This window comes from Haliotis cracherodii, unplaced genomic scaffold, assembly GCF_022045235.1.
Source record: "Haliotis cracherodii isolate W230 unplaced genomic scaffold, xgHalCrac1.p SCAF_17, whole genome shotgun sequence".
NCBI classification, from domain to species: domain Eukaryota; kingdom Metazoa; phylum Mollusca; class Gastropoda; order Lepetellida; family Haliotidae; genus Haliotis; species Haliotis cracherodii.
This window is the reverse complement of record NW_027266272.1, coordinates 12,828,285-12,853,179: the sequence shown is the minus strand read 5'-3', so window position 1 is coordinate 12,853,179 and position 24,895 is coordinate 12,828,285. Positions and strand designations below refer to the sequence as shown.

At 42.8% G+C, this 24,895-nt stretch overlaps 1 protein-coding gene across 1 annotated transcript; it reads left to right on the top strand.

Annotated features, from left to right (window-relative positions):
- The first annotated feature begins 14,694 nt into the window (after window positions 1-14,694).
- On the top strand, window positions 14,695-18,979 carry LOC139464619 (uncharacterized). Its single transcript, XM_071246145.1, has 4 exons — window positions 14,695-14,703; window positions 15,204-15,342; window positions 16,521-16,621; window positions 18,785-18,979. The coding sequence occupies exons 1-4, from the start codon at window positions 14,695-14,697 to the stop codon at window positions 18,977-18,979; spliced, it is 444 nt and encodes a 147-aa protein (XP_071102246.1).
- Window positions 18,980-24,895: the final 5,916 nt, after the last annotated feature.

Here is a 24,895-nt window from a genome sequence, read left to right as displayed (position 1 = left end):
GCGGCCAGCCGATACCTCTTCCACAGGCCAGCGACACGTGACGATTCGTGAAATCTTCACAGTCCATTCAAGATAGTGCTTATGTTTTTCATCTGTTTCATTTTTGACGAGTCTAAACATTTTGATAAATCAATATATGTCATAGAATGGTTAAGTTACATTTGGAAAATATCCTAAAACGTGACAAGCTATTTCCTTTTGCGTAGTTATCCTACGTTTACATTGGTTGTCCGGCTCCACGTGCTGTCATGAAAGCCCAACGGAGAGTTAACGATACGGTCGCTTTGATGTATAGATTAGATATACTGTAATGCACCTCACTGTCGTAGTTGAAGTAGCATATCTATATATATTAATGCAAAACAATATGTAAAGCGCACGGGAAGGCTTGCATTAGACCAGTCTTTTCTGATTTTAGAATAAGCGCGTTTGTTTACAAACAAGAAAAAACGTCCGGTCACGTGATATGGAAATTAACCCGTGGCAGTGACGTAATGCAAAGTCATCATTCAGCGTGAGTGTGAGATCGCGACACTATAGTTCTTTTTCTTACCCGTTTTATTACTCTACACTCATATCATCACGTGGAATAACAGTCCTTTGAATTGTTTGATAGGCATTACTTAGAAGTTGACGGATGACAAAGTAGAGACAATTTATGGATAACAACTTCTTTAATACTGTAAAGGCGGCGTTTCGGTATAGATCCTTATACCGTTGTCAATTTACGGATAACAACTTCTTTAATACTGTAAAGGCGGCGTTTCGGTATAGATCAGTCTTGCTTGACAACTGTATAAGGACCTATACCGAAACGTCGCCTTTACAGTATTAAAGAAGTTGTTATCCATACATTGTGTCTACTTTGTCAATGGTCCTTCGGACAAGAGGAGTGAGTGAGTGAGTGAGTATGGTTTTACGCCGCTTTTAGCAATATTCCAGCAATATCACGTGAGTGAGTGAGTGTTAGTGAGTTTGATTTTACGCCGCTTTTAGCAATATTCCAGCAATATCACGGCGGGGGACACCAGAAATGGGCTTCACACATTGTACCCATGTCGGGAATCGAACCCGGGTTTTCAGCGTGACAAGCGAACGCTTTAACCACCAGACTACCCGACCGCCCCCCAGCAATATCACGGCGGGGGATACCAGGAATGGGCTTCACACATTGTACCTATGTCGGGAATCGAACCTGGGTCTTCGGCGTGACGAGCGAACGCTTTAACCACTAGGCTACCCGACCGCCCCTTGTACAAGAGGATGAGTGATGGGTTTGAACACTTTTTGAGATGTAGGAAAGCGCGGCAGATTATTGTGACGCAAGTTGTGGGCGTGGATTGCTTCTGTGAAGTCAGCTCGCAAGGGCGAGGTGCGGACGCACCAGGGGTCGGGTAGGGATAAATATGGGAATCGACCCCCGATTGGCACAGGTCGCCACTGTTCAGCTGAGTGAGTGAGTGAGTGAGTGAGTGAGTGAGTGTGTGAGTGAGTGTGTGTGTGTGTGTGAGTGTGTGTGAGAGAGTGTGTGTCTGTGTGTGTGTGTGTGTGTGTGTTTAGGTAATTGTGCGGTGTGTTACTGAGTTAGTGATTATGTTAGTGTGTGTTGGTGTTCGAGTGAGTGAGTATTTAGCGCTTCATCTTTAATATTTCTGCGAATGAGCGGCGAATATCACAGATGAAGTTTATAAATGATATAAGTTACCAATCCCTAAGTACACACAGTATTTAAACCTCGGATGATTTACGGAGACCTATGAAGAAACGGAGTGACCAACTTATACCCCGCATTCCTAAACTTATGGAATTGTTCGCTTTGCCCAGGCATGTTTATAGATCTCAATGAAGACACGTCAGCTGTTTAAAGGGAGGTAACTCGGGGTGGCCTGTAATTAATGTGTCGACTACACATGTGTATTTTACGAGGGAGTGAGTGAGTGAGTGAATATGGTTTTACGCCGCTTTTAGCAATATTCCAGCAATATCACGGCGGGGGACACCAGAAATGGGCCCATGTCGGGAATCGAACCCGGGTCTTCGGCGTGACGATCGAACGCCTTAACCACTAGGCTACCCGACCGCCCCTTTATGAGGGAGACAAACTGCCGAATTTCCACTCTCCGGAGAGGCGCTCTATCCACTGGACCACGGAGGCGGTCTCGGATGTAGAGAGCATAAGAAATGTTCCTATTGTCGGGGGCAGTAAAATGGATTGAGTGAATCGTGTTTTATGCCGCTAAGAACAGTGTTTCTGTTATATGGCGCTGTTTGCGATACGTGTGGGAGGAGATCCTGAAGTGACGCCGGTCTTACCCCTCTCGTGAAACCAACGAGCGGACATGGCGCGGACATACCAAGGATCAAAATCAGGAATTCGAGCACACAAAATATATGTCACTGTACATTAGTGAATATAGGTGAGGTGAAATGGGGTTTAACGTCGCGTCCAAGATTATTGCACTAATGTAGCGACGTGAATGTACGTGTGTGTGTGTTTGTGTGGCTGCTTGTACTAGTCTGGACTGATGCCGATTTATAGTGCTAGCACACTGAGATACCATGCCGCAGTTTAACATGAATACCCCACTCAGACACAGTATACTGACTCCATGTAGACCAGTCCTTGTTTTAGCCCCTTAATGCCGAGCGCCAGACAGGATAACAAATACCATCTTTTAACGTCTTTTGGTATGACGCGGTCGGGGATCAAACCCCGGACCTTAGGCTCTCCGGGCGGACGCTCTACCACTAGACCCCGGAGGCGGTCCACTAGTGAATATAACCTCTGTATTTATATATATGGGAAATTTGGGATTATATTTTATTATTTAGTCATATGTGTTGGTATCATTATTTCAAGTTCGACTCCATTTTAAAATACACTTTCTTAATTATGTCAATGGTTATCGTAATGGAATTCAAGATGTCACACTAATATAAGACTCATTATACATTCTCTGTATGTAAAAAGCAGTTAGGGGACACGGGTGGACCAGTCGTCTAAGGCGCTGCGATTCGCTGTGGAGCGTTGCGTCCCTTGGGCACGCCAGAAACCTGGTATTGTGGGTTCGAATCCCGGTTCGCCTCGATTGTATTTCCAGTTTTGTCAGCACCCTACCCGTGCTCGTGGGTTTCACCGAAGTGGTAAACGTCTGAAACCTGCTTTGGGCTTTCCTCCCACATTAAGCTGACACGCGGCGATATAACTGGAATAATGTTAAAAGCGGCGTTAAACTCAACCCAACTCACTCACTAAAAGCGGTTAATTGTCCCACTGGGTAAAGCACTCGCTCGTCAAACCACCTGGATTCGATTCCCCACATTGATAAACTTGGTAAATCTTGCGCAGGTGTCCCCCGCCGTGATATTGCCGGAACGTTACAAGCGGATTAAAACTCTATTCACTTTTCGTATAATAAGACTGTGTCACGCTAAACAGTCCAAGTATACACATTTAATATGCCCAAGTCTGAACTAAGCCATTCAAGAAACGAGCAACGAGGTCACCGAGCTCCACCACTATTTAGCCACAGTTGTGAACTTACAAAACGGCAAGCAAAACGGCATATATGGGTTTATAACCGTCCCCGAGAAAATAACGAGTCGCAAAGGCCCTTTATTCACCCCGCCGTATCTGTCAACAAAACAACCTTCAATCGAGGCTAGTTGCCTCGTTAGCTTCTCACAGCCGAAGTTACGTGACGTTTGACTTTTCACATAAGGTGATCGTGCGACTTGAATACACAGAGTTCTATATAATAAAAGTTAATTTCAAATTGATCTTATTTATAACAACATGGGTGCTGTCTGGGGTTGCTACTCGTTGTATTGTGAATGAAGACGTTAATAGAACGAATGGGCTGTATTCATTCCATACAAATGGCTCGCTATTCAGAGTAGCTGCTTGGAGTGTATACTGTAGACGGTTGTGGATTATTGTGAGGGTGACGCTTTAACGGGGACGAGTTTGGAGGTTTCGAGGCACGGTCGCCAAGATGTTCAATTGCAACACAACACGATTTGGCTTTCTTATTGGATAAACACAGGTAATTTCACCGTTTTTGGTTCATAATTTTTGATACACACACATAAGTTCCTTGGTGTTGCGTCGAAATGGATGTCCTTTCGTCCTATATACTGCCTGGGAAAGAAGGTAGACACCTATGTTCGACGATGGCTGAACATGAAACAAACAAGAAAGGTTTATTCGATAGCGATGTAATGAGCAAAGTAAAACAGGTATTGTTATGATCAATTGGAGTTGGTTCACACACACCAGTCATTACGGTTGTAATTTTATTTGTCAAATCTAATTTTCCAGTGTACACTTATTTTTGCCCGGCAGTTTCTATCCACTGAATATATGTCAGATGGGTCTGTTTTCGGATGAACGTTTTTATTTTAATGTTTATTTCTTTTAATGTTTGTTTATGTGGTTTGATGTTATAGTGTATGGAATCACCTTTCTTTGAATTTAAAATGTAACTTCGAAAGAATATTCATGATTACGAATTAAAGCAAACTATTGGTTACTTGAAAATAAATACAGATACATACTCGGCACTGATTAGTTTTGAGAGAGAGAGAGAGAGAGAGAGAGAGAGAGAGAGAGAGAGAGAGAGAGACAGACAGACACACAAACAGAGAGAGAGAACGAGAGAGAGAATGAGAGAGAGATAGACATACACACAAAGAAAGAGTGAGGTAGAGAAATAGAGTACAAGAGAGTGAAAAGGAGAGAAAATGGGGTAAATTGGATACTAAAGATGAGAGAGATATCGGGACAGAGGCCGCTTTAGAACTACGTGATTGTCTACTTTACGTCATTGCAGAACCGTCACTATGGCAACCGCTGCTGTCTGGGATTACCACCGCTTCTGCCTGAATCTAACACCCCAAACAAAGAAAGTCTACGGCATTAAATACGTCAACATAGAGTTACCTCCCCCTCTATCATACGTCCCCTCCGAAACACGTGACTATGACGATCAGTTTGAAGACACGGACGAAGAGGAACTGCTGTTTTCTGATGACGAGGAAGAAACGCGTCATCTCCCTGTGCGATCTGCTGCATCAAGATTACAAGCGATTCAAACACCGAGCCGTGGCCTAGCAACAGCGATTGGAGACTGCCTCCTATTGTCCTCCTCTGACCAACCAAGGAACATATGTTGTCCGCCAGGGATAAGATGGACCACCAGCGCTAAAGGCAGACGATCCAAATCATGTGATTCAAAATGGCGGTCTTTCTATTCCTCTTCAGCAAAACCTCGATTTAAGTTATCTTATCTCACTCAAGACGGGAGGGTTCACGAAACTAATCCAGCAGAAGCAGTTGAGAAGACGCCAGAATGTGAGGCATCGAAGGTGCCGGTTAATCTTCATCCTCACCCAATGGCAGATGTCGTGTTGGCTACCGACAGAGCGTGGGGGAACGCAGGCAACCGACCTCACACCACCGTCAGTCCAGACAGACAGGCACGGTCCAGACGAAGGTCGTCATACGGCAGACGACCTCATACCGTAGCCCCAGACGTGCCTGCTTGCAAGGGATCTGTCGCTGCGTCCGTCTATGTGTCTCGCAGAATGAAGTACCTTCTTGACTCCAGAGCGTCCATCTGCCCACGTGTTTTGACCGATGAAATCCTGCCGCTGTACGAGGGCGATGGCGCCAGTACACCTATAGATCTACTGGACGGTGAAGGGGAAGGGGTTGGTCAAGCTGACGGCTTGTTGACCGGTAAAAAATGTAGAAGATTTAGAAAGAGAGTTCTCAACTATCTAAGAAAACGAAGAGTTCTGGAGTCGTTTGAGAAGAAGCCCAAGACTGACGTGAGTGCACTTAGTCTTTAAGGGTGAGTGAGTGAGTTGGGTTTTACGCCGCTTTTAACAGTATTCCAGTTATATAACGGCGTGTCGGCTTAATGTGGGAGGAAAGCCCGAAGTGATGCAGGTCTCAGACGATACCATTTCGATGAAACCCACGAGCACGGGTATGGGGCTGACAAACCTAGAAACATAGTCATAGGTTTCTGGCGTGCCGAAGGGACGCAACTCTGCACAGCGAATCGCGGCGCCTTAGACGACTGGGTCACCCGTGCCCCCCAGATGTCCCATAATCAATGGAAGTCGTAGGAAGCGACTTCATGGATCAGGTGGTCAGATTCCTTGGTTTATTTCGCGTTATTTCAGCCCAGCACAATGGACACTGTATTATCTGGAACAGACTGGATTTTTTAATACGATATAGCTGGACTGCGGCGTAAAACACTCTTAATCAAACAAATCGTAAGTTAAGTGACGTGCTGTTATATATACTTAAACTGTATCTGTGAAATATGTGACGATTCATCCATCCTGAATTGAATGAGCGAGTAAGTGAGTTTGGTTTTACGCCGCATTTACCAATACTTCAGCAATATCAAGCGAGTTGGGTTTTACGCCGCATTTACCAATACTCCAGCAATATCAGACCCGTGAAGATTCGGGGTAGAATAGGTCTTCAGCAACCCATGCTTGCCATAAAAGGCGACTATGCTTGTCGTTAAAGGCGACTAACGAGATCGGGTGGTCAGGCTCGCTGACTTGGTTGATGCATGTCATCGATCCCAATTGCGTGGATCGATGCTCATGATATCAATCACTGGATTGTCTGGTCCAGACTCGATTATTTACAGACCGCCGTCATATAGCTGGAATATTGCTGAGTGCGGCGTAAAACAACAAACCAACCAACCAGCAATATCACGGCGGGGCACACCAGAAATGGGCTTCGCACAATTAACCATAGGGAATCGAACTCGGGTCTTAGGCCTGACGAAGCTAATATTTTTAACAACACGGCTACCCCCCCCGCTCCTCGTTTACTTAAGTAATGATATAGTGTTATTTTCGGCAATAATTAAACTAATAAGGATTGGCACTGATTTCAAATATCCATCTGCAATTTTCCGTTTTTACACAGGCGTACCGAAAGTTCAGGATGGTGGGGCGCATCGTCACGACCCTAGTGCGCATGCTCAAAGCTATCATGGCCAACACGGATGATCTGACCACGAAGTCTGCTGCTGAAATACAATGGCAAGCTCTGTACAGTGACAAGGATCCTCATAAACTGGCCTTCAACGTGTCGGTCTTCACCAGAGAGCGGGTAACGCAGTGTTGTGGAGTTGTATTTAGTGAGTGAGTGAGTTGGGCTTAACGCCGCTTTCAACAGTATTCCAGTTATATCACGGCGTGTCGGCTTTAATGTGAGAGGAAAGCCCGAGGTGATGCAGGTCTCAGACGTTTACCACTTCGGTGAAACCCACGAGCACGGGTAGGATGCTGACAAACCTAGAAACATAATCGGGGCGAACCGGGATTCGAACCCACAATCATAGGTTTCTGGCATGCTCCAGGGACGCAACTCTGCACAGCGAATCGCGGCGCCTTAGACGACTGGGCCACCCGTGCGGTCTGAGTTGTATTTAGGCATGTGTTTAAAATACCATGACTAAGGAGGAATAGTTTCCAATTAATGATGACGAAACGTTAGTAAGACCTTAGGAATACATGTCATATTTTAGATGACCCCCCCCCCCCCCCCCTGTCCTTGAACATTTTGTCATGACTCTCCCTAAAAAGACATATTTTGGTGACCCTCCCAAGATTCCCAGACATTGCTATGCACAACGATATGAATATCAAATCTACTTAAATGGGAAATTGGTCGGATAGCTCAGCAGTCAAAGCATTGCAATTCGCTGTGCAGAGTTGCGTCCCTTGGGCACGCCAGAAACCTATGATTGTGGTTTCGAATCCCGGTTCGCCCCGATGATGTTTCTAGTTCTGTCAGCACCATACTCGTTCTCTTGGGTTTCACCATGGTGGCGAACGTGAAAGATCTGCATCACCCCGGGCCTTTGTCACACATATATGCGCCACACGCAACAATATAACTGCAATATTATTCAAAGCGGCGGTGAACTCGGTCACTCACTCGTGTGTACTCAAGTAACTGTTTGTGTTGCTGCAATGTTTACAAAATGATTTAACTGATTGTCAGTGTGACAACTCAATTATCAAGGGTTTTTCTCCAACACATTCAGGCTATCGAGAAACTTCCCATGTGGTCCATGGACATCCTGCATAAGAACCCGGATGAGAGGGATGGTTTTGACTGTCGCAAGCTACACACACTGTTGAAGGGAATGAGGAGCTTTGACAAGTTTACGGAGAAAATCCAAAACTCGCTGTGCAAGACTTTTTCCTACATGTGGTAGGTTAGAGTGATTGAATGTCTTTACACGCCGTGGTAAGCAATATTTCACCACAGAATAAATCCAATTGAGACCATACGGGGATTGCATGTCAAATAATCAAAATCCATATTTGCGGTCTATTAAACCATTGCTTTATATCATGAAACAGCTGGTGGGTGTGTGGACGGGTTGGCGATTTGTCTTAGGACATTATCATATATTGCCGACCCAACCCACCCCCACCCTATTTAATGTAACATAGTTTCACGACCCGCGCCCCTCCCCTAATACATGACCAGTCTCTCAAAAAGATTGATTAAATTTATATTTTTTATTCCGTAAATTAGAATCGTGACATTAAGCGTGTCATCATATTTTGTAATATTTATCATCTTCTACTGTCTGATTCCATAGAATGAAAGGAATGTGTTTGTGTGCAAAACAAAATTGTGGCTGTATTTAGATTCTGATAGCTTTCAGCCTGTATCAGGCGTATTTTTAATCGTTTTTGGACGGACCCGCGATCCTTAATTTTCACAAATGTGGGAAAATAGATACACTGTTTTAGGTATTTTTATATTCTTTCTGCCCCAAGTCTTAAACGTGAGTAAACGGAGGAGTGAGAGAGTATGGTTTTACGCCGCTTTTAGCGATATTCCAGCAATATCACGGCGGGGGACACCAGACATGGGCACCACAGATGTCGGGAATCGAACCCGGGTCTTCGGCGTGACGAGCGAACGCTTTAACCACTAGGCTATGTTTCGACCACCGTAATCCATGTGATGAGGTTTCATCAGTGTGAACATCTTGGATCTGTAACTAAACCTTATCAAAGTTGTTGTTGTTTGTTGTTTAACACCACATTCAGCAATATTTCAGCTATGTGGCAGCGGTCTGTAAATACTCGAGTCTGGACCAGACAGTCCAGCGATTGACATCATGAGCTTCGATCCACGCAATTGGGACACGATGACATGCATCAACCAAGTCAGCGAGCCTGACCACCGATCCCGTTAGTCGCCTTTTACGACAAGCATAGTCGCCTTTTACGGCGCGCATGGGTTTCTGAAGACCTATTCTACCCCGGATCTTCACGGGTAGATTAGTGATGTCATTTGATGGTGACCGATGGTCCGCAAGACATGGAGATGTAATTTCCTTGGTGCGATACGTCCCATGAGATATCGTAAGTAAAAAAGTGTACGTGTGATACTAAATTTTGCTTCCCAAAACTAAAAAAATAGTTTTCTTTTAAGTATAGTTTGTTCCCCAAAAGATTTTTTTAATTTAGTTTTCAGGAGGGCCGTGTGATAATCAGACAGGGTCACGTGGGACAGAACTTTTACCTCATCTATTCTGGGTCCGTGTTCGTCAACGTCACCGAGACAGACTCTAGTGGACGCATGTTTGTCAAGAACGAAGCCGTGTTGATCAAAGGCGATTCATTCGGGGTACGTACAGTGGTCGCGTTCATACTTTGGAAGAGCCTCGATGGTCAAGTGGATCGAGCAGCAGCCCAAAGAGTGGAAGGTCGTAGGTTCGATCCCCGCCACGTCATTCCAAAAGACGTTAAAATATGGTACTTATTGTTACCCTGCCTGGTGCTCGGCATTCAGGGGCTTAAACAAGGAGTATACTGCGTTTGAGTGGGGTATTCATGTTAAACTGCGACATGGTATCGCAGTGGGCTAGCACTATAAATCGGCATTAGTCCGGACTAGTACAAGCAGTCACACATACACACACACACACACACACACACACACACACACACACACACACACACATGTGCACCACGTCGCTATATAAGTGCAATTATCTCGGAAGCGAAGTTAAACCCCATTTCACCTCACCTCTATGTACTTTGGAATATATACATATTAATCAAATATTCGCTGCTGCATGCATTAGAGCGATAGTTTTATAGATCTTCCACTTGTATATTCAAGTACGGAGTGTATACTTCACAGGGAGCTGATCATGAGAACCCAGTGGTACTGCATTGCTATCCAATAAACTGGGAAAAACGTACTTGCATGTTGTCCAGTTGAGCATGCTCCCCTGTGACTTTGTGTCAACATGAATACGTTCACTGTTAAATTATTAGTACTTCAATATTATCACAATACTGTAATGCAATTTAACATTCAATGTAACCGTATTACCGTCGGAGATCCCGCCCCACTAATAACGTACACCCCCTCATACTGAGGCGAAATATCTGCAATAACGAACACTCCTATATCAACGCCAGAGAATAGTCACTCTCGATACTCTGCACCAAACAGATACTATTTGGCGTCAGAGGCAATACAATTACAATTATATGGATGGATCACTGGATATGAGTGATGACACCAGGTGTCCGCAAAACCCGTGGAATTGTACATGAATAGCCATGCATGGTTATTACAAAGAGGTTTAAAATATATGAATCCGCTGCAGCCAAAGTTGAATACATGTACCTATTATTTTCTTTTTGTCCAGTCCAATACAAAACATCCAAATTCTTTTTGGCTAAAGTACATGCATTTTAAAGGAAACAATAAAATATCATATTCAGATAAATTAAAACATCATTTCCTAATGGTTACGCAAGATAACGCATATATATGTTTATCCTCACCCTAACATTCATTCGAGTGGACCTGTGAAGATCCGGGGTAGAATAGGTCTTCAGCAACCCATGCTTGCCATAAAAGGCGACTATGCTTGTCGTAAGAAGCGACTAACGGGATCGGGTGGTCAGGCTCGCCCAATTGCGTGGATCGATGCTCATGATGTCACTTACTGGATTGTCTGGTCCAGACTTGATTATTTACAGACTGCCGTCATATGGCTGGAGTGAGTTAGTATGGTTTTACGCCGCTTTTAGCAATATTTCAGCAATATCACGGCGGGGGACACCAGAAATGGGCTTCACACATTGTACCCATGTCGGGAATCGAACCCGGGTCTTCGGCGTGACGATCGAACGCTTTAACCACTAGGCTACCCGACCGCCCCTATATGGCTGGAATACTGCTTAGTGCGGCGTTAAACAAACAAACATCATTCGAGTTATTTTTTGGGCTGTTTGGTAGCCGGGTTCGATTTCCCAAATGGGTACAATGTGTGAAGCCCATTTCTGGTGTTTCCAGCCGTAGTATTGCTGGAATATCATTAAAAGCTACTCACTCACCCACTCTAGTGATTCCACAACGGTGTGTGCCTTATAAGGTATGGGCCATCTAATCCAGTGGTTGATAGCATGAACACCATCGCCATCCGATTCTCACAAGTAGGTTCTTGCGGGACGTGTAAATACAGGGACATATTCAAACCACGCGGGGAGTGTTTCTGTGTCATGTCTGTGTGTCTTCCAGGAACTGGCTCTCCTCCAAGACATCCGGCGCACTGCCACCATCGTTGTCAGGGAAACCTGCGAGCTGCTGGTGGTCGAGAAAAATGTCTTCTCGCAAGTTTGTCCAAGAATTTTCGAGATCGAGCTGGAAGAAAAACTGGACATTATGACGTGAGTGACCTCGAAACATGCCATTTGACTTTCTGTTGACATGATTTGATAATTGCGAAGGATATATATGTTAATATTCGCCGACGCATTTAATATGTCCACACTTGATGTTCGTGTTACTTCGTCACGGGTGACACATCCATATATCCATCATATAGTTTAATGTCATTTGTAGAATGATAGTTTTACGTTTAGTTTTGGGAGTCCGGTGTTTTAAATGCATGGTGGTTAAAGCGTTCGCTCGTCTTGCCTCGCCGGCACTCTTAATATTTCCTATTGACATAATTTGTATCGTAATTTTGATATAATATTGACGGTTATACCGATAGAAGACAGATCGTGATACTGATAGAATATTTATTGTGATGTTGAAAGAATATTGATCGTGATGTTGATAGAATATTGATCGTGATGCGGATATTAAATTGATTGTGTTATTGATATAATATTGATTGTGATGTTGATAGAATATTGATCATGACATTGATTGAATACTCGTATTGATCGTGGTATTGATAGAATATTGATCATGATAGTGATAGAATATTGATCATGGTATTGATAGAATATTGATCATGATATTGACATAATATTGATCGAGATATTGATAGTAAATTGTTTGTAATATTGATGGAATATTGGACCGCCTCCGTGGTCTTGTGGTAGAGCGTCCGTCCGGATCGGAGGGCGGAAGGCCCGGCGTTCGATTCATGGACGCGTCATGCCAAAAGACATTAAAAGATGGTACTTGTTGTTACCCTGTCTGGCGCTCGGCATTAAGGGGCTAAAACAAGGACTGGTCGGCTCGGAGTTAGTATACTGTGTCTGAGTGGGGCATTCATGTGAAACTGCGGCATGGTATCTCAGTGGGCTATCACTATAAATCGGCATAAGTCCAGACTAGTACAAGCAGCCACACACACACACACACACACACACACACACACACATACACACACACACACACACACACACACACACACACACACACACACGAGCATGCACGTCGCTATATAAATGCAATAATCTTGGACGCGACGTTAAACACAATTTCACCCCACCTAATGGAATAATGTTCTTGATATTGATAGAGTATTGAAAAACAAACAAAACACGAAAAAGTGAGAATGATCTTTTGCCGCTTTAAGCAATATATTTTCAATATCACGATCTGTAATTTATCAGTATCAGAATCAATATTTTATCAATATCGAAATCAATATCACGATCAATATTTTACCATTATCATGACCAATATAGTATCACGGTGCATATTCTAATACTTAATGATACACTTGCCTTATAAAACATGTTCAGCATCTGCATCACTGCTTCAGGAAACTGCATCTGTTCAGCCCTAAGTGGTGGAGCGAACGTGCTAAGAAGAACCTGGCCCTGACTGCCCAGATACAGGATGTGAGTGAGGATGTATTGCTGTTGTTTTCTGTTGTATATTTTATTGTAGTTTTTTTGTAAATATATAATTTTAAAATATTTACCATGATGTATATTTACCATGTATAAGTGTAATATCTCACACCAAATATTGTTTTCAGTACAAGACTAATAAAGTCATAGTGGCTGACAGCGTGCGAGAGGAGTGGATCTATGTCTGCATTGAGGTAAGTACAGTCCGAAACAAAACCGCATGACCACTACTATCTAATATACTAATGGTCAATTGAAATGTGAAACTTATTGATTGCTAAAAAAAGCAATAACTCATTTTAAACTAACAGGAAACCCCTACATAAAGACATTAAGTTTTTATTAGTTGGTTAGTTGGCCTAAAATCCAATGTAGGTGTTCGAAAAAACAATTTCTGTATGAAGACTAGATATCTTTTCAGCTACAGATACAAATAAGATATTTAAAAATTTAATCTGTGAGCCTAAATATTTGTTTAAAATGTATTTTTGTGGCAGACAATTAATTTTTTTTAAATGTCTGAAACATAATTATGTTTTCAAGGATTTTCTGGGACAATTGTTTTCGATAAAATCCCAGGCCCGGTCGGTATCTAATGAATGAAAGTTTTGACATGGCAAGATACCGAAAGAAAATGGATTTTTTATTTTGTTATTAGAATAAAGATTTTTATACTTGCTATTCACGAAATCTCACGAGCTGCGGTGATAAATATCGTGTGTGTGTCAAACGTCATTTTTGTTTTCTTCTTATTTTAGCTTTTTGGTATCGGTCGGTTAGGTCTCGTAAACCAACTAAATCAAAATATAAGGCCTTGTACTACTTTATCATTAGGAGGCACGGGTGGCCCAGTTATCTTAGGTGCCGCAATACGCTGTACAGAGTTGCGTCCCTTGAGCGGGCCAGAAACATATGATCATGGGTTCGAATCCCGGTTCTCCTAGACACCATACCCTGCTCGTGGGTTTCACCGAAGTGGTAAACGACTAGGACCTGCATCACTTCGGGCTTTCCTCCCACATTACGCTGACACGCCGTGATATAACTGGAATATTGTTGAAAGCGGCGTTAAACCCAACTCACTCACTATCTTCCTCATTATGTTAGTGATATGATCCCGACGTATTTTGATAATGTTGACAAGGGAAGCATCTTTAGTTTGTCTTTAGTTAGTTTGACATTTTAAAAAAAGAAGCAATTAGTGGGATGTACCATACTTGCTCTTCTTACCTCTGTCAATCCTACTCTGATGCCTCATTCTACAAAGTGTATGTAAGTTACCAATACGTCTGGAGGTGTGTCACCCGTACACCTACAGTCTCAGACAGTGTAGCTTACTTCAGTGATCGAGACACTTGTACGGTTTATTCTATAAACGCCGAAGAGTTTTAATGGAAGAAACTGTTGGTATATATCGAGGAACGCATGGAACAGTAACTTATACGTGTACTCCACTCCGGGCGAGAACATTTTTTCTCTTTTATGTGACGTTTACGCATCGCACAAATGACGAAAGTAACTGAAACGCACATAAAATATTCACAATTAACATTCCGTAACACACCCTCCCTCCGGTCTGGCCACAGAGCAGTAATGTCCGTGCTTTGACAGTCAGATAGTTCGATGTGCGTATCTCCTGACACTTTCCCCTGAGTTACGTTATGAATTAAATGAGGAAAATATTAAAAAATCTTCTCATGAGAAGAACATGGTCATGTATTATTGCGTAATTCTAAAAAGGAAAAAATGGGTCAGTACACGAGCCTAACATCTAATCTCTGAAATGTACATATTTTACAGATAACAATAGTTGTTACATAATAGTTATAAAAATAGAATAAAAAGAGCCCAGAGATTACTGCAGGAATCTAGGCTTGCCAAATATAATACACTTGTATGGGCTGTATTGGATATATTTGTTGACAGACTAGACAGTGCACCTACGGTTGAGGTAAATAAAACCATTATTACGAGCCAGGAAGGGCCATACAATGTTTTATCTTACACATCCACAGGGCAACTGTCAAGTTATCCGATGTCTGGAGATGGACAAGAAGGAAGAGTTATCTGCCCTTGCCATCAGACGCCGATCAACTGTTTTGCTGTCAGACGAAATTTTGGACCTGCTTGGGAGTTTCCCGGAAAGCAAATCAGGTGAAGATTGTGACACCATATTTACATCAATATACACATCTTGTCAACACAGGCGATGTGACATAGGCCCGCGATAACAGCACACGTGTCAAGAGAATAGTGACAGATCGTTAATACGTACGGTACATAAATGTCATAAGAATCTGATCAGAAGATCTGGTCAGAACGACCTTTCATCCGACCAATCAGAGCGTTGCTTTCCCGAAATGGACGATGACAGTCGGAATGTGTTTTCTTATCATTCAATCTCGATAGAGCTAACACGGGGTAACCCGAACGATAGTTACGGGCTGTTCGTCTGGTTCCGTCAAAATCCCTCGTCTATCTTTCTCTCTAATGGGATAAAGATTTGAAACGGAAGTGACTATTCAAAGCCGTGAAGATCCGGGCTAGAATAGGTCTTCAGCAATCCATGCTTGCCGTAACAGGCGACTATGCTCGTCTTAAGAGGCGACTAACGGGATCGGGTGGTCAGGCTCGCTGACTTGATTGATGCCTGTCATCGTATTCCAATTGTGTGGATCGATGCTCTATGATGTCAATCACTGGATTGTCTAGTCCAGACTCGATTATTTACAGACCGCCGTCATAAAGCTGGATTGCGGCGTTAAACAACAAACAAACAAAAAACAAACAAACCATATTTTTCAAAGTGTAGTCTGGAATGGAATTCGGCAGTTTGAAACTAGTGTCGCAAAGCCCGAGAAAGCTGCTTTCTGACTGGGTAATATTGACTTCTTGTCAGTCATTTCATTGGTCGGACAAAAGTACGCGAAAGTAAATTCTGACGTGGCCCGTAATGGCCTCACATCTTTTTTTAGCGGTGGAGAGCACTAACATCTGGTTTTAATGAGACACTACGGTAAGGCTCTCAGTGAACTCGTCAGGATTAACATATTTCCAAATTTCGGAATGGTGTGTTCAAGCATAGTCGCCTTTTACAGCAAGCACGGGTTGCTGAAGACCTATTCTACCCCAGATCTTCACAGGTCTGATGCCGATGTATTTGACACGGGTATCATTAAGGTGTTTGGACCTAAAGCTTGCAGTGTTTCGATGACTGATTCCAGCCAAGTGACGTTTTGATCATTTTTGTAATTTTCGAGTGGATACTTTCGTCCATGTGACGTCAGATATTGCCTCACCCACTCACTTCAACTATCTAATGCTTCCGCCAGCTCAAGAGAAGACGCGGCGTCAGTCTGGAACTGTTGGACCCAACTCGACCAAGGAGAAGCTCCTGGGCTCGCTCGGTCTCGACTATGTCGACACAGGGAGGGTAAATATTCTTCTTCTATGCGAAACATATAGGCAAGACCAGTTCATTTGTCTGGTGAATTGTTTACATATCCTTCCTTTTCCTAATTAAAAATAGATTGCTGAGGTTGATCGAGAATATATTTTATCACATGTGTCTTGTTGCATTTTCAATAGCTTCTCTGTGGAAATTAACACCAAATCCACCTTACTTTTACCTGTTGCTGCATGGAATATTTCCAGAGAAAATCTTAAAAACAAGATATCATCCATACCCTGACAAAAAGTTAAAGAACACCCGAATCTTTTATTTTACAATTAGTTTATCTGTCATGGAAACCGACTACAGTAATGATAGAATCGGATGTCTTTATCTACTTTTGAGTAGTATATATCGAGAAAGATTAACAATGGTACCATGAAATATTCGCGTGTGTTCCTTAATTTCACGTGAGTAGTATATATCATCTCTCAGGGACAAGGTGAGGCTTCTGTGTTTTTAACAAAAACAAAACCAAAGTCTATTCGTAGCAAGAGTTGTGTTAGAAGCGCTCCATAAATATCGGCATGGGTCGGTTATTACCTTCGCACACGGACGTTGATGTAGAAGCAAGTAACCAGAGTATCGCAGCCAGGGGTTCAGTGGGTAGGGACGACTTAGGTCAACCGAAGTATGACGTCAATCAGTTAACATGAACTAACATTGGTCAGCCAAGGTTAACTTGGGTTATACCTTGGTCAACAAAGGTTCCATGGGTTTCTAATCGAACGGAAAAGGTATCACGTGGCCGTCCCCGACGAGACACACTGCAGACAGATGAGTTGATGAACTGTACTCTTTCTGACATCCTGTTCACGGAACATTTGTCCGAACTGCTACCCCTTTGTATCTGTACAGGGGGCACAGGTGGCCCAGTCGTCTGAGGCGCCGCGATTCGCTGTGCAGAGTTGCGTCCCTTGGGCACGTCCGAAACCTATGATTGTGGGTTCGAATCCCGGTTCGCCCCGATTATGTTTCTAGGTTTGTCAGCACCATACTCGTGCTCGTGGGTTTCACCGAAGTGGTAAACGTCTGAGACCTGCATCACTTCGGGCTTTCCGCACACATTAAGCTGACACGCCGCGATATAACTGGAATATTGTCAAAAGCGGCGTTAAACCCTACTGACTGACTGACTTGTATCTGTACATTTTACTTTTGTTCCTATTAAACGAATATTAGTATCATATAAATATACATTGTTAACAAGTAGCTATTTATATATCGTGAACTATATTAACCGATGGCCAAAATAAAGTCTTGTCCAGTTTAAAATGGTATTGGTTTATCGTTAAAGAGCACCGTCATGTATACAGACTGCAAGTACTCAACCGTAGTCAGTACTGATTTAAAGACAAACTTTCCCATCACTTTTTGACCGTTTGTCAACATATCGTCCCATTACAATTCCACGTTAATGCTAGCTGGAATATTACCTATATTTCAGTTGTCAAATACATATATTCAATAAATTGAAGTTAACAATAGTAGTTATTAGACCGTTTTCACAATTTCAGAGTCCATGACTCGACATGATTTTTTAAAAATGTTTGTATGCTTGGGTTAAAGACATGCACCTGTTCAAATATCAGAAGCTCTGAAACCTATTTATCAGACTTACCTATACATACTTTGTCATCTGTCCAAATTGTTAAAGTGTTAAAATGAACAAATTCTAAATTTCGTTCGTGTGAATAGATCTCATAACTCTCGTTACGATTTCTAAATGTTTTGTTGATTTCCTAAATTATGCAGGTCAAGTCATCCTCGATTCCTCAGTTAATACATTCTATAAATACCCTTGCCCATTCGCCACCATATTTTCGTTTCGGAAGTGACGTCAATACCTCCTGCGCTCCTATCTGTAACTTAGCACAGAATTTCTCTCGCTCATAAAAGTAGTTTCATTGGACGTCTATTTTTAGTGTCGTACCTTTGGAATTTGGCTCGATACGAAGGTGAGGTTGCGAAAGGGCCTGGGGTTAAAAAAAGGCCTATTTATCAAAATAGAACGTAGACATAATAAACTGGATGATCTTAGATGAGATCACTCTGACCCCATAAGGGGTCAAGGGGTCCGTATCATGTCTTGTCGTTTCCCAACGTTGTTGATGATGCTGCAACTGAGCGATGCTCCACTTTCAGCGACAAAAGGCCTTCATCGAGGCCATAGAGCAAGTGGAGAAGAAGAAGGCCCTGTCGGCCGTGAGAGGTCACATGACCTTAACCTCCTTCATGAAGGACAAACTGGAGAAGACGACATCGGACCTTGTATTCCTCCATGTGGCCGTCCTGAACCCTAACGACATATTTGTAAGTGCGCTGCAGTTATTTATGTAAGCAACAGTCAATGTTACATAGCATTGTGCAACACAACCTCCAGTCCTAGGTTGTTGTTAAAGTATGACAGTTACGATCTGTCGTAGGTCAATGTTAAGATATGCTGTTTTTCAGTGGTAGGTCAGTTTTACGATATGGAGATATGACAGTCGTAGGTTAGTCTTATGCATGGTATGGAGTTAAGACAGTCGTAGGATAGTGTTATGGTATGGAGTTACGGCAGTCGTAGGCTAGTGTTATGGTGTGGAGTTACGACAGTCGTAGGTTAGTGTTATGGTATGGAGTTGCGACAGTCGTAGGCTAGTGTTATGGTATAGAGTTACGCCAGTCTTTGGCCAGTGTTATGGTATAGAGTTACGCCAGTCGTATGCCAGTGTTATGGTATTGAGTTACGCCAGTCGTAGGCCAGTGCTATGGTATAGAGTTACGCCAGTCGTAGGCCAGTGTTATGGTATAGAGTTACGCCAGTCGTAGGCCAGTGTTATGGTATAGAGTTACGCCAGTCGTCGGCCAGTGTTATGGTATAGAGTTACGCCAGTCGTCGGCCAGTGTTATGGTATAGAGTTACGCCAGTCGTAGGCCAGTGTTATGGTATAGAGTTACGCCAGTCGTCGGCCAGTGTTATGGTCTGAGGGTTACAACATTCGGTAGATAATGTTTTGGTATAGGTGCTATTAAAGTCATGGGGCTAAGTTTGCTTTGTTGGCCGCGGCCCATCCGCTAACTAAAGACAGTTAATGATAAACGTTTGAGTCGATTAATGTGTACCAAGTCTGTCGGAAAATCACGATTTGAAGAAATGAAACCAATTGACCCCGATTTGATCAGAATTCGTTCTGTGCACTCCATTCAATATCAGATTACACGTTCCCATCGCAAACAATCAAATACAATAATAACAACGCCATCCCGATTTGATTTAGTTCTTACTGGTCAGGATAATGTGCCAGTTAGTCTGGCGTGGTTGATACAGCCTGGTCAGTGCTGACCACATGATTGTGTGTATGACAGATCATAATTAAATCGGTGGAAAATAAATTGGCACTTTCCGATATTTTATTCTGGCGGTCTCGAGGGGCTTGGTATTTCCGTGTCCTTATCCCATTTTATGAAGTGTTTCAACTTGATAGATCTATCATATCTATCATCCTGTGGTATGGTTCGCCTACATGCGTCTGAAGGAAGCTTCTATGTAAACACTATGTTTTTGAGAGACTGTTTGTTTGTTTGTTGTTTAACGCCGCACTAAGCATTATTCCACCTATATGACAGGAGCTTGTAAATACTCGCGTATGGTCCAGACAATCCAGTGGTCGATATTGTGACCAACGATCCACACCGTCAGGTTACGATGACATCAAGTCACCAAGCCTGACCATTCGATCCATTTGTAGCCATTTAAGCCAAGCATAAATATCGATATACTCCCAAGGGAGCTGAGAATGAAATTCCTTGAAATGCTTGCTCACCCGCTGGCCAGCCACTGTAACATGTTGTCGTCGTATCCTGTCGACATGTGACGTTGTTCATAATACTTGTTGTTGTTTGTTGTTTAACGCCGCACTCAGCAATATTCCAGCTTTATGACAGCTGTTTGTAAATAATCGAGTCTGGACCAGACAATCCAGTGGTTGACATAATGAGCATCGATCCACGCAATTGGGATCGATGACATGCATCAACCAAGTCAGCAAGCCTGACCATCAGATCCCGTTAGTCGTCTCTTAAAACAAGCATGGTCGCCTCTTACAACAAGCATGGTCGCTTTTTATGGGTTGCTGAAGACCTATTCTACCCCGGATCTTCACGGGTCTGTTCATGATAATAACCACTAGGTGTGGCTGGCCAGGTGTATTACAGACTGCAGTGATAAAGCTAGAATAGTGAGTAAGTAAGTGAGTTTCACATTGTGAATCCACGTGTGGAATTAAACCCAAGACTTTGGGATGTCAGGCGAACACATTCACTACATTTACGATCTCGCTGCACCATTTTAGGCTTTCCTCCCACGCCCTGACGTGACTGAGATACTGTCCACATCGGTGTTAAACCAAACTCACTCTTTGGCCAATAATTTATGCTTCTGTTCATCCCGTAGCGAATGGGTACCCGGTAGGTTGAGATGGTAAATAAACTCTAAACCTTCTAGCGCCTCATCCGGCACTATAGGTTGCTATATAGTCCCAAGGTTGCTGAGAATTATTATTATTAATAATAATAATTGATTTTGTTGATGCTTCTGTACTGCTGGACGGTACAGAAATGAATGTCAACCATGTGAAGTGCCATATCAAATCGGCCAAGATACAGTTTTTCAAGGAGAGGCTGTCTGAACGACCACTGCATCGAGTTCATGTGCAGTGTGTTGAGGAAAACAGCAACCCTGCAAGCTGGCTGGCCTTTAAAGTGAAACCGAAGGCTTTCTGTTTGCTGCTCAGGACCAGCCACTTCCCACTCGAAACCGTCAATGTCTGAGTTTGCATCAAAATGTTAAATTAATAAAAATTATGAAATGTAGATAATGCAACGAATGTAATGAGAGTGTCCAACACATTGGACACAGTATCTTAAGCGGCACGATGGAGTGGCTCGATCCTTTTATTACTGTCTTCGCCATGCTTGTAGTTTTGACACAGAGGCCCATCCATGGTACGACCCAGAATATGTAGAGGGCTTCATGGAAAATGACAAATACAAAAGTATTTGGAATAGTCCCGTATACAGCCTCAGACCTATCCACTCCAACAAACATGATCTTGTCCTTTTTGATAAATCCAATGAAATCATTTATATATCGGGAAGCGTATATTTAAAGTTGCATTGGCCGTGTGACGTGGCCACACGTTTTAGTTGCCTCAGAGCCCTTGTTCTTTTTATCATTATTAACGATTGAGACGCGACAGTATAAATAATATCGTACTCTGTGCAACATTATATGTCCCCGAGGGCCTCAACACGAGGAACTACGCACGATAATGTTTACACAATCTGCAAGTATTTAGAGACACATTCTCCGAGGTCAAATATGATCCGGTTGCAGACATGTGGTAATTAAGTGTGACGCAAGGAGCGACTCTCTCGCCTATGGTTTTATCAAGTTATTCAAACATCACGGCCATAGGCGTGGGGGCTCTTATCAGGATGTGGAGTTGCTTTATATGAAACAGCATATCAGAATATCGGGAGATGGGAACATAATTAGATTGATTATCCAAAACGTATGGCAGCCTGAAAGGAACATTGTCGCGTTGTTGCGCCTTAAACCCCCTTTTCTGAAACATTTTACCTTGACCTTGAAAATGTCGCGAAGTCGCATTGTACGAAAGCCTAATGGTGCTATTTGGTAGCATGTTTCTTTTTACATCGACATTTCTCGTTATTTCAATTGTTTGTGTATTTTCTCGTAAGTTTTTAGATAAACCTGAAATAGCGAGGAAATGATCGAAGTGAGAGGAAATAACGTAAAATAACGAGAAAAAACCCCGAAGTAACGAGAAAGAACTCGAAATTTCGAACAAATAATTGACATAACGAGAAATTTTGATTGAGAAAAAAAAGAAATATGCTACCAGTATTGTCGCCCTTTGGTAAAAGAACAAAATATTATTCAAAGTACGACAATGCGACAACGTGACAATGCGATAAAATGTTGCTTACTTTTGGTGAAGGCGACAATGCGACCGTTCGACAATGTCCCCACTAAGATTCCATCAAAACATGTGTACATAACTCTTATCTCTCTCTAGCGACACTCGGCGTAAAATGAAAGTACAATGTTCAATCTACCGAACGCCCAGTTTAATTATATAGCTCAAAATATGATAAGGGTGCTTCTGGACGAATGTTTATTTGAATCTTTCGTGACCTCTCCGATAATTGTCACATCTTTTCATCTTTTCAAAAGTTTGGTGAGTTTAAAAATTGACATTTACAGTGCATCATAGAGTGCCCTATCATAGCTGGTCCTTACAGCTCGGGTCTTTGTTGTACCTGTTTTAAGAATCTTTGAATTTCATTGGTTAATGCATATCACGTGACGAAACAATTATAAACCCCAATGCTGACGAAAAATGAATATTAGAAAACATTTCGCTGAAGATACTGTGTTTGTGCCAAAGCTGGGCCTTCACTGACAAAGTGTTGGACAGTCTCATTAAATTGATTGCATAATCTACATTTCATATTTACATTTTGATGCAAAATCAGACATTGACGGTTTCGAGTGGGAAGTGGCTGGTCCTGAGCAGGAGACAGAAAAGCCATCTTTTTCATCATCATCATCATCATCATCATCATCATCATCATCATTATTGAATGATATAGAGAATATTACTTCATTGATTTTCATCATTGAATGATATAGAGATGTTACTTAATTGATTTCTGTGTTGCCCCTCCCCCAGGACCTGACGTGCGTGCTCAACCCCTACCAGCGTCTGGGTAGCAGCTCCTTCATGCTGGTCAGTGGGGGAGCCCGGATACTGAGGATCAGGAGGGACCACTTCCAACAACACGCCCCCAACGCCGCCCTCGAGTACACCCGCACCCAGGCCTACAAACAAAGGTAAGTTGAGGGTGTGGTCTGATCTATATATTACAGGGGGATTTCACTATTTGTCCGAACTGGCACAAGCAGACACGCTCGCACACACACACGTAGGCTAGTAAGGTTTCCTAACTAGCGAGGTTTCGAGACTAGCCAGGTTTCCAGACTAGCCAGGTGTCCAGACTAGCGAGGCTTCCAGACAAGTGATGTTTCCTGACTAGCGAAGTTTTACAGGCTATGCAAAGTTTCCAGACTAGCGAGGTTTTCTGATAAAAGAGGTTTCCGGACGAGCGAAGTTTCCAAACTAGCGAGGTTTCAAGAATAGCAAGGTTTCCAATCTAGCGATGTTTCCTGAAAAGAGGTTTCCAGACTAGCGATGTTTCCAAATTAGCGATGTTTCCAGACTAGCGAGATTTCCAAATTGGCGAGGTACAACGTCGGGTTTCACAGGTTTCACTCTGTTTAAAATGGATTCAGGTTTACAGTTCACAAAGGAATAGTAAGTTTATTACGAATTCTTATGACCCAAGCATTACCTACCGTAAACCATTTGCTTTCCCCCAGACATCAGGCACTGTTGACTGTGTTTCATGAACGAAATGAAAACACTGAAATTCCAAAGCGTGAAATTGCAACGCAGCAGTTAATGTTAACTTTGTCTGGTGAAGATAAAACGCCAACACTGAATTACGTTACACATTGGCTACAGAGTCAACTCACATATGAGCAAAGACAACGATGAATTAATTCTGTTTGCAATAGCATCACAATGAATTATCTACCTGATCTCGTAAAGTCTCGTCAGCGCGGTTTGGCATTAATCTAATCGACGTCAGTTTTTCGCCTGACAGTATAACAGAGTAATAGCCAACTTCACGGAGAGCCGTCAGCGCTGCGAAGACGAGATGATAGTTTAAGTCAAGAGAAATTAATCTCCAAGCGTGGGGAACGACGGGTATGTTGTCGGTATCACTGCACGCGGAACAACTGTCACTTAACGTTAGATATTGCAGGAGTCGAGATCTCCAAAAAATCAATCCTTTCAGATTATGTCAGACGAAGTAATCTCCGAAAATCGCTCACTGGTAAATAGCGGTACGGACCATCCGAACAGGATTACAAGTGGATTGTCGTTCGGGGTTGAATGTTTTACCAAAAGCTCTCTTTTAATCTTAATTTATTGAGGGTACGCTATCAGTTCACCAGCCGTTGCAAGTGTATAATCCGATTCTTCTATAATGGATTACAAGAAAATATTTCATGCTGATGGAAACACGATGTGGCCACGTGGAGACCAAATTAGTTATATTGTAGAATTCTTGCCACGCACGGTATTCTGTACAAGATCGATAGCCGTTAGGTCGTAATTG